Raw genomic sequence first — 14645 nt, forward strand, 5'->3', positions numbered from 1 at the left:
CCAGGGCTTTAACCTGTGTCCCCTGCATTAGCAGGCGGATTCGTAACTTTTGGACCACTGGGGAAGTTACTTTTCCAGTTTTATTAAGGTACGATTGACAAAGTCAGTTCCATTTTCTTTTCTCAGTGCATACTTGTGTGTGTGTGTGTGTGTGTGTGTGTGTTATTGAGATATGATTGATGTCTGACTTTGTGCAAGTTTAATATGTACAGCTTGCTGGTTGGAAATATTTATATACATGTTGACCCTTGAAAAACGTGGGTTTGAGCTGTATGGTCCCGCTTATCTGTGAATTTTTTTTTCTTCACTAAATACATACTGTCGTATTACATGGTCTGTGGTTGGTTGAATCTGTTGATGTGGAACTGTAGGTTTGAAGGGCCAACTGTAAAGTTTTGTGCAGCTTTTCGACTGCATAGGGTCTGTGCCTGTAATCCCCGCCTTCTTCAGGGGTCTGCTGTATTCCAGTAGGATTACCACAGAAGTATTAGCTGGCACCTCTCTCAGGTCACGTAATTATCGTTTCTTTTTTGTGCTGAGAACATCTAAAACCCAGTCTCTCAGCAACTTTGAAACATACAACACAGTATCATTGGCAGTAATCACCATTCTGTGCATTAGATTTCCAGAACTTATTCCCCTTAGTTGCAAATTTATTATTCCCTTTAGTTGGAAGTCCTGTTTAACAACATCTCAATTTTCCTATTCCTTGGTCACTAGTAACCACAAGTTTGGTTTTTTTTAGAGTCCACATGTAAGTGATAGTCATACAGTATTTGTCTTTCTCTAATTTTACTTAGCATAATGCCCTTAAGGTTCATATCCATGTTGTTGCAAATGGCAGAAGTCTTTCTCAAGGCTGAATGATATTCCTTTGTATGTATATACAACATCTTCATTCATTGATGGACTTAGGTGGTTTCTCTGTCTTGGTTATTGTGAATAATGCTGCAATAAACATAGGAATGCAGGTACCTTTTTGATACCCTGTTTTCGTTTCTCCTGAATATAAATCCCAGAAGTGAGATTGCTGGATCATTATTAGTTGTATTTTTAATTTTTTGAGGAACGTCCATACTGTTTTCCTTAGTGGCTGCACCAATTTACATCCCCACCAACAGTGCTCAAGGGTTCCCCTTCTCTCCGTGTCCTTGCCAACACTTGTTACCGCTTACCTTCTTGAAGATAACCATTCTAGGAGGTGTGCCGTTTCCATTTTCTACTGTATGCTCTCTTTTCTTTGGTCACAATCTTCTTTGTATACTAACATTAACTTAGTGCAGTGTTTTGTACCTAGTCTCTGGGAGCTGATGTTTAGTATACACTTAGGTGCATCTCTTAAGCGCTTCCTCTGCATTACTTAATTTAATCTTCACAAGACACTTCTGAGGGAGGTACAGTTTAAGACCTCTTATAAAGGAGATGGAGGCTTTAGCGAAATTAAACAAGTTGGCTTATAGTAGTGGAGTTGAGATTTAAACCCACTTCTCTTTTAGGTTCAGAGCCAGAGCTCTTAACCACATGCTGTGCTGCCCGGGAAATGTTTGCTTGAATAGATTGGATTTAAACTGGTCCTTAAAGAAGTAGAAGGTGGGTAGAAGAAAGAGTGGGAAGAGTGCATGTGTGGTGGTGGATGGGTTTATAGTGTTAGTAAAAGGCAGGGAAGCAGGAATTGGTATTTAATTGGAGTACCTGGTGCTGGGGGAGTACAGTGCAAGTAGAACTGGTTTTTGTTCCCAGAGCAGTAATTAGTTCTATTTGGAAGAGTGAGATTGACATCTGAAATAATTAGAAAAAGAGCATTGTTTAATTAGAGGTCAAGAGTGAGTTTTGTATGAGTTGGAAAGAATTATGAAGGAACTAGTAATTAAGTTAAGCCTCAAAAGAGGAGTGGATTCAGGAGAGTTGTTTAGCAAACCAGATTTTGGATTGGATTTTACCATTGTTTTGTGCTGTAACACTTGTAATCCTTTACTAGTATTACTTTATTGCTCAGATTATGAGGCCAATAGAACCCCCTTTTAAGCTCAGCTTCCTACTTTTTTAGGCATTCCAAACTATGTATCATCTGGATCTTCATGGCTACCTCATCGTATCCTATTTTACTCTTCATTCTTGAAAGGAAGATATGCTGGCTTTGAACTGTGCTTTATAGTTCAAAATCAAATGCTATATAGAAATATACTTCCCCACATATTTCTGTCACGAATAGGTATTTTTATTAGTTTCTCTGTGTGTGTGCTTCTAGAATTCCTTTGTGCAGATACAAGCACATGGGGAAATGTATCTCTTCCCCACTTTGAACATGGAAGGTAGCATACTGAACCCTTTTTTCCCAGTTAACTGTGTACCTTCCAGACCCTTTTCATGTCGCAACATGGAGATCTCATCTGTTTTACAGCAGCATATTTTTCCATTTTGTGGATGTGTCAATATTATTTAATGACTCCAGCATTTGCAGGTATGAACTGCCTGTACCTGTAAACAAGCTTCTCTCGTGTTACCTCATTGATTATTACCTTCCCTGGTACTTTTGTTCCCTAACCCCTTTTCTATTTCCAAATAAGTACTGGTCTTCCTTATGTTGGGCTTCCCTAGTGGCTCAGATGGTAAATAATCTGCCTGTAATGTAGGAAACCTCGGTTCGTTCCCCGGGTTAGGAAGATCCCCTAGAGAAGGGAGTGGCTATCCACTCCAGTATTATTGCCTGGAGGATTTCATGGACGGAGGAGCCTGGTGGGCTGCCGTCAGTGGGATCACAAGAGTCGAACACGACCGGGTGACTAACACTTCCCTTATTTTTAAAAACAAAAAACTTCATTTCTGCCTTGTATTTTTCATATCAAGGCTGCATTTTTGAAAATATGATCACTCTTAACCTCTTTTGCAACATTCAGTTTCTGTCTCTACTGTCTGGTGAAATTACAGCTTTGTAGGTTACCAGCAACTTCCTCTTGTGTGGTACTAGGCTGGCTTTGGTGATTAATTTGGATGTAGGAGGACAGAAGGAGGGGAAAAGGAAAGGCTGATGGGCAGATAGGGAAAGGCTGGGAGAAAACAGTAAGGGAAAAACAGAGTAAGGGAAAAAGTAGGTGAACATTTTTTGCAGGAGATGTGAAATTATTTTCATAACTAATTTGTAACATACAGTTGGCTTCTGTGTGAAGATGACCTGCCTTACAGTGATTTGTGACTGATAGGCTAGTTGAGTGCCATGGAAAGTTACCCTCTATTTTCTCTTATTTCCTTTGTGACTCAGCTGGTAAAGAGTCAGCCTGCAATGCGGGAGACCTGGGTTTGATCCCTGGGTTGGGAAGATCCCCTGAAGAAGGGAAAGGCTACCCACTCCAGTATTCTGACCTGGAGAATTCCATGTACTGTATATCCATGGGGTTGCAGAATCGGGACGTGACTGAGTGACTTTCACTTTTTATCACTTCTCTATTATCATTTCTAATAGCAGAGCTTCTATTTAGAAATTTTTGCTTTCTACTATCTGGAGTTGTCATTAGCCTGTCTCTCTTTTGTCAGATCTTACTGATATTGTCAACTGTTTCAATCTCTTGTGATTACCTTGGATTTCTTCTTTGCTTTTCATTTCCACTTGCCCCCATCAGGGTTCGGGACACTGCACTTCCACGTGGATTACTGCCACAGTCTTCTCACCCTGTCTGCAGGTTTGTGTCCTGCTTCTACCCAGCGCTTTTTCTCCCTTTTTCTGTCCCAGTCAGCACTGGCTCCGGATACTGCCTCGCTGGTAGGTCTCCGTACTTCGCTGTGTCCATGCCGTTTTGTGCTGCTTGCCTGAAAAAGCCCCTGTCTGTCTCTGTAGAAATCCTGACTCTTTTCTAAGTCCCAGATCAACTTCTTACTTCTCCCTGAAGCTTTCCTTAGCTGTAACAGCTCATACGCATGTCTTGTTTTCCTAAACTTGCTTATAGCCTCTACCAGAAATTTCACGATTTCTTGTTTCCATATTTCAGGCGTGTTCATTTGTTGTTGCTACAAAATTATAGTTTAAAACAATGAATTCTACTAGAGTTCTCCTAGTACAAAGCAGACTGCTTGACTTATAGGAATCCCCAAGCACATCCTGACTGATTTATTGATTAAACATTGTGTGGGTTGTTATTAAATAATTTTGGATGCAGTGAGTCAGATCATCCAGGTACCTTGAGGGTCTGCTTCTTTGCTATGCTGTGGATATGCACTTTTTAAAATGGGATTTTCTTTTTTATTTTCTAACAAATGATATACACTGAACTGGACCTTGACCTTTTTTTTCAACTCAGCAGTGTGTCTTAGAGATCTTTTCTTATAAAGCCATGTTTGTCGGGGGGTCCCCAATGTCACCTTCAGTTTTAAGAATTCACTAGGAAGGCTCACAGGATTCAGCATATAGTCATTCTCATGGCTGTGAATCACAAGAACGAAAGTATAAAAAACAAAATCCGTAAAGGGAAAAGGCACGATGGTCAAAATCTGGAGGAGCTAGGAGCCGGCTTCCAAGATTTCTGTCCCTGTGATGTCACACAGAATGTGCTTAATTTCTCTAGCATCAAATTATGACAACATGTCTTAAGTGTCTACCAGGAAAGCTCATTAGAAATTCAGTGCAGAGGGGTTTTGTTTGTTTGTTTGTTTGTTTTTCAGGGGCTAATTGTGTAGTTACCATGTACAGCCAGCCCCTAAAAAAAGTCCATGGGGTTGCAAAGAGTCAGACACGACTGATGACTGAGCAACAATACTGCACAACAATGTAGGTACCTTCTGCCTAATATGTACCAAAATTCCCAACCGCCAAAAACAAAGTAGGCTTTTGGCAAACCTATGTTGCTTGTATGTTAATTTGGGATTGGTGGGAACCTCCCTGAAATCTAAGTACCTTGACCCCAGTCAGGGGCCAGTCTTGCAGTCCTTTCTCAGCATCGTGGTCTCAACCTGCTATGCTAATAAGAACTTTTTCCTGCACACCATGGAAATCTGTACCTCCCCTCCTTTAAAAACAAACTAATTAGTGTGTAATATTTCATGGTGTGAGTATATTATGGTTTAACTTTGCCCTGTTGATTGGTTTTTAGTCTATTATTTTGCAGTATCTATTTTTGTACACTTTCTTTTGTAGAGGCTTCGATTGAAATTGATTAGTGACGTTTAAAAATTAACTGTTAACAGATACCTCCAAGTTGTTCATCAGAGGTCCTTGCTAGTTCATGTCCAACAGCAGTTTACAGGAGTGTCCTTTAGAAGTGATTGCTTTGAATGATATTCATGTTGGGAATAAAGGGAAAGCTGACAAGGAAGAATCAGGAAGAGCAGGTCCAGGAAGGGCCTTCTGGATCCCAGACTTGCTGCCATTAAGGTCACTTGTCTTGCCCTTTGTCTTCCCAAGATTTTTGGTTCACAGGTTCATCTCCTTTTATCTGTCTCTAATCTCGCACCTTGCTGCCTTACTCATTTGAGTGGAGACTTGTTATTGTTTTTGTCTTTTATTATGGAAATTTTCAAACATACACAGAAATAGAACAGAATAAAGAGCTTTCTGTACCCATTACCCAGTTTCCGCAGTTGTCAACATTTTGTCAATCTTGTTTCATTTTTCACTCTTTTCCTATTTTTGGGAGGATGGAGTGCAGCCTAGAGTAGTGAAAGCAAATCCTAGACATGGTGGTTTTAAAAGCGTTCGTTTTTGGTGCTAATTTACAAAAATAGTGCATGTTTACCATAATATTTTAAATAGGGGTTTTCTTTTTAAAAAACTTAACAGTTCCTGTAAATAGTTGGTTCAGTTGTGAGGTTCCTCTGATGTTCCTAGTTCAGGAGGGTATACAAAAAGAGACAACTTTTAACAAATATGAGCTAACACTGTTCACAGTTTTACAAATTGCTTTTTTTCATTTAACAATGTTAGGGACATTCCTTCAAATCAACAAACAGGTCAACTTATTTTCAGTGCAATGTGCTATGCTATTATTTCTTTACTGGTGGACATTTCAGTTTTCCGCTCATATGCATATGGCCTTGTGTACTAGTGCTTTATTACTGTAAGAAACATTCTGAAGCATGGGATGGCTGGTTAGATTATGTGTAACTTTATTTGTTTATTGGCTGCACCCCATGGCATGGAGGATCATTCTTCCCCAACTGGGGATTGAACCGTGCCTCCTGCAGTGAAAGCTCGAATTCTTAACCACTGGAAGGACCATTGGGGAAGTCCCAGATTATGTGTAACTCTAATTATTAAAACTGTTACCACAATACTCTGCAAAAGGTTATAGTAATTTCTGCCATTAATATAAGAGAGAACCTCTTAATTTTTCATTTTTGCCAGCACTAAATATTATTACCCCTGATCATTTTTACCAATGAAATTAGTATAGTTTTTTTGCCTTTATTAGAAAGAAAACCCAGCAATTTATTTTGGAAAAAAGTATTGAGTTGGCTTTATACTAGGAAACGCAAAGCTTGGTTCAATACTAGAAGATCCATCAACAGAGTTAATCATATCAGTGATCAAAAGTAAGAAATTCTATAACCATTTCAGTGGTGACAGGAAAGAATTTTAACAGAATATAGCATGCACTCATGACTGGATCTCCCAGCAAACCAGAAACAGAGAACAGCCTTTTACTGTTTAAATATTGAAATTTAATGTTAATACTGGAAAACTTTTAATATTTAAGTTTTTGAATACTTACTCACATGGCTGAGAAACTTAAATTGAATGAAAAGGTTTATACGTTGAGCTCTCCCTTCCCCCACATGCCTAGTTCCTTCTGCCCCCTCCCCCAGTTACTGTTAGTGTCTTAGGTGTTCTTTTAGAGTCATTTTATACACATACAGGCGAATATGAATACATAGCCTCTCTTGTACTGTCAGGCACCTTGAATTTTTCATGAGTTTTTTTTTTTTTTGACAAGCATTATTGCTCACTTCTGAAAGCTTTTTAGCTACCTTCATGTTTCTCTCTCTTAAAAAAAAAAAACTTGAACTCCTCAACCATGGACCTTTTAGCTCTTCACTAGTTGTTTATCCCACATTGCCCTCCCACAAACATTCACAAAATAAAAAATACTAGAATTGCTGTCCTAAGTATCACCAGTGCTTGGTCCCCTCTTGTTAAAACCAGTGGCTGTTCAGTCTTTGTCATTGACTCTCTTGCTGTTCTTACTCCTGATTATACTTGCATGGTGTTTGGAACTCCAGTACTTTGAATTTCCTGTAGTATGGGGTTGGCCAGAAACTTCATTCAGTTTCCTATACAGTGATTCTAGTAGTTCTTAGTTGTCTTTAACTTCATTGGAAACAGTTTTGTAAGAGTCTGTTATGACAGCTGTCCTATCAGTGTGCATTTAAAAAAAGAAAGACTTACCAACATTGGCGAGTTTTGTGTAGCCATTTTAATATTGAAGATGGAAGAAAAAATGCAGTGCTTTTAGCATATGATAGTTTATTATTTCAAGAAAGGTAAAAAACTGAAATGCGAAAAAGATTTGTGCGGTGCATGGAGAAGGTGCTGTGATTGATCTAATGTATCAAGAGTGGTCTGTAAAGTTTCTCATGCTGGAAATTTGTCACTGGATGCTGCTCCACCCTGCAGTACTGGTTGAAGTTGATAGTGATCAAATCAAGACATTGAGAACAATCAATGCTATGCCATGTGGGAGATAACCAGTGTACTCAAAATATCCAAATCAAGCGTCGAAAATCATTCACACCACCTTGACTGTGTTAATCACTTAGCTGTTTGGATTCTACACAAGTTAAGCGGAAAAAAAACCTTGACCGTGTTTCTGCGTGCAGTTCTCTACTTAGACGCAATGAAAATGTCCTGTTTTTAAAAGAAATTGTGGTGGGCGATGAAAAGTGGATACTGTACAATAATGTGGAATGAAGAGATCATTGGGTAAGCAAAATGAAACACCACCAGCCACACCAAAGGCTGGTCTTCATCCAGAGAAGGTGATTTGTTTATGGTGGGATTGGAAAGGAGTTCTCTATTATGAGCTCCTTTCGGAAAACCAAGCAATTAATTCCAACAGGTGCTGCTCCCAGTTGTTGTTTTAGCCATTGAGTCATGTCTCTCTCGCAACTTCATGGATGGTTGCCCGCCAGGTTCCTCTGTCCTGTCCATGGGATCGTCCAGGCAAGAAAACTGGAGCTGGTTGTCATTTCCTTCAGGGAATCTTTCCAACCCAGAGATCGAACCTGCATCTCCTGCACTGGCAGGCAGATTTTTTGTGTCTGAGCCACCAGGGAAGCCTAACTGCTCCCAGTTAGACTAACTGAAAGGAGCTTTTGACAAAAAGTGTGCAGAATTAGTCAACAGAAAACTCATAATCTTCCATTAGGGTAACACAAGACCACATGTTTCTTTGATTACCAGGTACAACTTGGCTGGAAAGTTCTGACTCATCCGCCATATTCACCAGACATTGCATCTTCAGGTTCCTTTTATTTTGGTTTTTGCAAAATTCTCTTTATGAAAAAATTTTCACTTCCCTGGAAGACTGTAAAAGGCACCTGGAACAGTTCTTTGCTCAAAAAGAAGAAAAGTTTTGGGAAGATGGGATTATGAAGTTGCCTTGAAAAATGGCAGAAAGTAGTGGAACAAAATGGTAAATACACTGGTCAGTAAAATTCTTGGTGAAACGAAAAATGTGTCTTTTACTTAAAAACTGATGGAACTTTTTGGCCAACCCAATACATTCTTTTTCAAGTGTTCTTAAAAAAGGTGGAGGGAAATAAAAGAATTGTGTATGCACACAGTCTGAAGAAGTGAGAAGATCTCTCACTTAACCCATTTAAAAGAAAAGGTTTTATTCTCTGTCGCTTCTGAAAAGAGAGTTGGTCCTTGACTTTGAGAAGTATTAGGGTGTAGGGGAAAGCGAAGACCATGGCTTTGAGAACCTAGATTGGAATCCTGACTCCACTCCATACTAGCTGTATGACCTTGGACAAGTCCCTTAACCTTTCTGAGCTTCGGTTTCTTCATCTATAGGAGGGCAATCTGTCCCTAACATTTTAAAAAAGTGACAAATGGGAAAATATCCATAATGTGCCCAGCACAGTCACTGTAATGTTCTAATGACTCAGGTTTGTTCTCATTTCTAGACCCAGAACTTGCATTTTGAGATGTCCTGCTGCTAACTTTTAAGGGGAGAATGATTTTGCTACCTAGACTGTTCTCTTTGTGGAGCTCATATCAAATATGATGGACAATGTAGACCTATCAAATCCATCAACTCTTAACTCCTTTTGATAAATAAGGTGAACGATAGACTCATATGTTGAATGAATTTCTGTTAGCATTTAAATTCTGGAAGTCAGTCTTTGGGCACAGGTGGTGGTGGGCGTGTGTGTGTGTGTATTTTTTCCAGTTGCCTTTCTGAAGGAGATGTGGGGAAAGTAGGGTTTGTTGTAATGACAGTTTTGAAGAGAGCTTTTGTTTCTCTTATGCTTTGGGTGTCTGCTGATACTGTAATAGTCTCATGAGGGAAAATGGTGCATCTCTTAAGTACTAAAGAGGTCATTTTTGGTCAGCAAGACACTTGTTAATGTCGTCAGAAGGTCTTCAAAATGAAGTTTGAGACTGATGAAAAAAATTCTAGGTAAATAGTAAAGGAACATCCTATAGAGTAAAATTACAGAACAAGGACTTGTCTACAATTCACAGGCAAACACAAAGAGCAAATGCTAACGATGTTTCTGCATAAGTGACCCTAAATATCTTAAAAGTTGAATGAATACAGTCTTTCACTGAGAATTGGTGAGAGGGTTCCTAACTAGGCATTTGAGTGCTTACTCAAATGTGTTAAGAAAGCATTCTTCACTGAAACCTGATAAAAAGGTGATGAAACTGATGCACATGGTAATTTATCCCGTTTCTTCTTAGTGCTGAAAGAGTTTGAAGTCTGTAGAGCTAGTAAACAGCTGTGGTTGAATAACATGACAATGATGTAATTTATTTGCCTTTGTTTACTAAAATGCTTTTTTCCCTCTTATGCTATAGCTGTCTCAGGCCTTGACTTCTAGGATTATAGTGTGCAAGCTTGTTCGCTTTCACTGCCTCCCTGACCCAGAATGCTAGCGAGTGAATCATGGTTACACTTGGCTTGATCAGCCACAAGGCAGTGCTACTTTGAACAAAATGGAATGAAAGACAGCAACAGTTATCACCCTCCTCTCCCAGCTTCTGATTTTAGCAGCTGTAAACTTAGCTTTACTAGATTATCATCAGTTTTACATAATGTCACTCTTCGTTTTTCACCGTCTCCCTACAGCTCCTCAATTTCATCCGTCAACAGAGCCAGCTTAAGTTTGGGTAATCTCAGTGTGAGTGTACCTGTAGCAGCCCTTCTAGTTTCTTATGTATTTGTCTGTGTTTTCTCATTACATCTTCTACTGCATCCCCACTGCCATATGCATTCCAGCCTTAATGAATTATTTTACAGTTTTCCAAGTGTCTAGTTCCTGTTTCTTGAACCATCTCTGCCTGGTATTGATAATGACCCCTCTGGAAATCTTCCTCAAGGGCAGAATTAGGTACTTTTCCTTTGTGTGTTGATTTTCTTCAGATGTCTTGTGATTTTTGGTTGTCCATTGATATCACGAATGAAGATTTAGATTCTAGTAATTAACGTAGGTAACGAGTCTGTTTCCTCCAATTTTGTGTAGATTTCATTACCCAGTAGCCCCCTACATTGAAAGGGCTGGAGGAGTGTTAATGGGGAGCCCCGTGTGTACGAAGGGTGTTGACTGTTGGGCTTTACTTCAGTGGGGTTTTTTTTTTTTTGGCTATAGGCTGAATTTAAATGCATTTGCTACCTGCGGCCATGTAGCCATCTGGGAATGCAAACTGGATGGCAGTTCTTGAATAGTTGGGGCCTTTCTATTCCTTACGCAGTCTTTACTCCGTGCCTATTTGTGCTGAGCCAGCTCTAATCTTGGAGCCTCTCTGGAGCTGCACCACCAGCCATTTATGTGTTTAAACACATTCTCTGTGTTTATTCTTAGGTTGTAGCTTCCTTTGCTCTTGTTCATTCATCAGCTGTGAATAGATTTAGTACCTTTTCCCCTATCATTTTGGTGAGTGAGAGCAGAAAGGAGGAGACAAACACATTTGCCCATTCATCTTGAAATCCTGAGCCGAAAGTTCTATTGCCAAACTTGAACATTTCTGATTTTAAGAACTGAAACAAACTTATATTAGTGCAATATGGATTATTTCCCAAGTGTTGATAGAATAGTTTTGAATGTTTATAGGATATGAAGTTAGTATAATGCTAAAATACAAGTCATCTTTTTATGAATAAGTTGTGTTCTAAAAAAAGGTATGAAAACAGAAAGCGACTCACAGACTTACAACTTATGGTTGCCAGAGGGGAAGGGATGGTTAGAAGTTTGGGAAAGTCATGCACACATTGCTGTATTCAAAATAGGTAACGAACAAGGACCTACTGTATAGCACACGGAACTCTGCTCAAGGTTATGCGGCAGGCTGGATGGTGGAGGGGAGTTTGGGGGAGGATGGATGTGTGTATATATATGGCTGAGTCCCTTCACTGTTCACCTGAGACTATCACAACATTGTTAACTGGCTCTACCCCAGTAGAAAATAAAAAGTTGAAAGTTTGGGGGAAAAATAAGTATCAAGTTTTTAGAGCAAGGAAAGCTGAAAATACGCCAGATACTGGTCTGGAGAGGGTTGGGTGGAGGGGTGGTTCCAGGCATTGCCATGAGCTACTGAAACAAGATAACTCTGCTCATGAGATGTTGTTTACATTCTAGAATTGGAGGGAGTTGTTTGTCTGCCAATGTAAAATTTGCTAACTTTAAGTTATCTTCCTTATTATAACATTAAAGCTCTACTGCTTGTGACTTACTAAAGAAAAGTACTGTTCAGTGGCTGTATACTTAGATTGAGGTTTTAAGTTGTGTTTTATATTAATGAATGATAAACTAATAATTTGCCATATCTTCTAGTAAGAGTGAATATGAATCTATATGCAACATTACTGTTATTCATTCATTTTGGGAAAGTTAATTGCAACTGTGTGGTTCAGGGATTTAGTGCAAGAAGAAGAACAGTTGATGGAAGAAAAGAAAAAGAAAAAAGACGACAAGAAAAAGAAGGAAGCTGCTCAAAAGAAGGTAGTATATGTATAAACTAATTACTTATATTAAGCAGTTTGAACATAGATTTAAAAAGAAATTACTCTTATTGGATTACTTAAAGCATTTGATTTAATGTTTTAACTTCAGTGGTGTTTCATTTTAATATTTAATGTCTTTGAATATTCATAAACATTAATGTGTATACAATTTAATGCATAGTTATTTGATCTTGCCAATAATTTTTTTAAAAGGTAAGTCCTTTCATAGGTCTTTTTTTCAATTAGGGGTTCCTAGGTTTTCATAATACTTAACATCATTTTATAGTGAGAAGAGCATGGAATTTGTAGCTTTCTAGAGAGGAGTTGAAGTCTGGCTGTCACACATAGCATACAGAAGGGTGTAACCTTCAACTTTATTTAGCCTCTCTGGCCTTAGTTTCCTTATGTTTTGTAAAATGAGAGTTGAATTAAATAAGATAATGTAATACGTACACATAATAGGAAATAATAATGGAAGTAGTAATAAATATAATAGGAAATAGTCTCAGTTTTCTTTTCCCTGTTTATTTAGTACCTAGGCTCTTTTTTTTTTTTTTAATTTGAAGGTTTTGTTAGGGTATATATGTATTTTTTTTATACTTTAAAGTTTATTTTTAATTATATTGATTTTATATACAGTAGAATTTTCACTTCTTGGGGTACAGTTCTGTGAGTTATGAAGCATGCTTAGAATCATATCATAACCACTGTCACAAGAAACATAAGGTTCATTACCTAAAAAAAAAGTTTCTCATGGTATCCTGCTGTAATCAAAGGATATTTAAAAATAAGCCTAAGGCATAAATGCTGCAAAAAATCTTTAGCCAGTACATTAATCAAAAATTATAACCAAAGCAACACGAATTGCAGAAAAATAAAAAATGTCTGTAAAGATTTTTACGGATTAATAGTGGAGGCTGACGACAGTTAACTGAGAAGTGCACTCATCTCCTACTGTATTGTTTCAGGGACTTAAAAATGTTCTTAAAGACCCAATGAAGATACTATTCCATTTCTGTATTCTAATGAAAACTTATGACTTTAATTTTTAAATATATATCTTTTTGTAGTAGCAACTGGGTTTAAACTATAGTAACAGAATTATCTCCCCATTATTTAGTAGGGAAAAACTCAGGGTACAAAACTATGGCAGGTAGGGAGCTACTGAAGCGCAGAGAGAAGAGTCTAACTCAGCCTGAAATGGGGTAGAGAGACGGGAATTTTCTTAGAATAGAAATGAACCAAGTGAATGAGGAGCAGAATGGAAAATGGTTCCAGCAGTAACTGAGAATTAAGTGTCCATAGTTTGTATGTGTTAAAGTATGGGTTTTGATTGGAAGGAGTGGTAGGGAAGGAGCCAAGTGTGGAAATGAAGCCAAGTGTAGAAATGTCAGGGGACAAGACTGGAGAGGCTGGTCATAGCTGTTGGCACTTCTCTCATTTTGACCGTTGGGTGGCCAAAGACGTTTTAGTAGAGTGACATAAAATTTTCTGTTTTAGAATTGTATTTAGAACCTTGACTGAGTGTAGAATTGGGTTGGGTAGAAACTAGAGACTGTGATAATAGTGAAGGGACTATTAAAAGCATCCATAACGTTTGTTTAAAGGATGTGAAGGAAGAGTAATTTAGATTGACCCTTAGGTTCTAGATTGAGTGGCTAAATACATCTTGAAAGTGAAAGTGAAGTTGTTCAGTCATGTCTTGACTCTTTGTGACCCCATGGACTGTAGCCCACCAGGCTCCTCCATCCATGGGATTTTCCAGGCTAGAGTAGTGGAGTGGGTTGCCATTGCCTTCTCCAGAGGATCTTCCCGACCCAGGGATCAAACCTGGGTCTCCCACATTGTAGGCAGATACTTTACTGCCTGAGCCACCAGGGAATCTTAGGAGAAGTTTAACCAGGTTGGGGGATACACAGAAAGGGGAAAGGAAATATAATTCAGTTGTGGACTGCAGAGTTTGGGTTACAGTGAAGCCAGTAAACTGGAGAAGGACAGAGTACAGAGCACTGAGTGAGTGATGAGCTGAGTTGATTTAATAGGTGACCCTTATTATTGGCCTTTGGTTACTCAGGAGTGAGGGGAAAAGATGCATTGGTGGTTGGTAGGTAAGGTTTCGGATGATTCCTAGTATATAGTTTTGGCTTTGGTGATGCCGTAGGCCTCTGTCAGAGGCCTGTTGATATAGGACAGTCTTTGCTCAGGATTTGTTACGAAAAAAGTTGTATCTCTGTAAGTCTAAAGTTGGGAGGAAGCCTTGTTTGAAGACCAATTACTTAACCAAAAGAGAGTCTTAAGAAACTTGAGATTTATTGAGAAAGATGCTAGGGTGCACTTTGTGTAGAATCATTAGTTTGGCAAGCATCTGAGTGATGGCATTAGGCCATATTGATCCCTGCTTCTAGAGTTCAACGTTTAGCTGGTAAGTTTAGGATGTATGTGAAACGACAGGAGGCCTTATTGTATAATGAAACATGTTAATTTGGAATT

General features: G+C 38.7%; 1 protein-coding gene across 6 annotated transcripts in view; it reads left to right on the top strand.

Moving 5' to 3' along the window:
• The window catches only part of TNRC6A (trinucleotide repeat containing adaptor 6A), a 96323-nt gene that overhangs the window by 12057 nt on the left and 69621 nt on the right, over window positions 1-14645 (top strand). For 5 of the 6 annotated variants that reach the window (XR_006267107.1, XM_043456481.1, XM_043456482.1 and 2 more), the window contains exon 3: window positions 12066-12153. The exons of the other annotated variant lie outside the window; for it this stretch is intronic. Coding sequence is in view for 4 of the 5 variants with exons in the window: in XM_043456481.1 (XP_043312416.1) it covers window positions 12066-12153 (88 nt within the window). In the remaining variant the exon portion in view is untranslated. The remainder of the gene's footprint in view (window positions 1-12065; window positions 12154-14645) is intronic. 6 annotated transcript variants of the gene reach the window in all.

This window comes from Cervus canadensis, chromosome 32 (assembly GCF_019320065.1).
Source record: "Cervus canadensis isolate Bull #8, Minnesota chromosome 32, ASM1932006v1, whole genome shotgun sequence".
Lineage (NCBI taxonomy): Eukaryota > Metazoa > Chordata > Mammalia > Artiodactyla > Cervidae > Cervus > Cervus canadensis.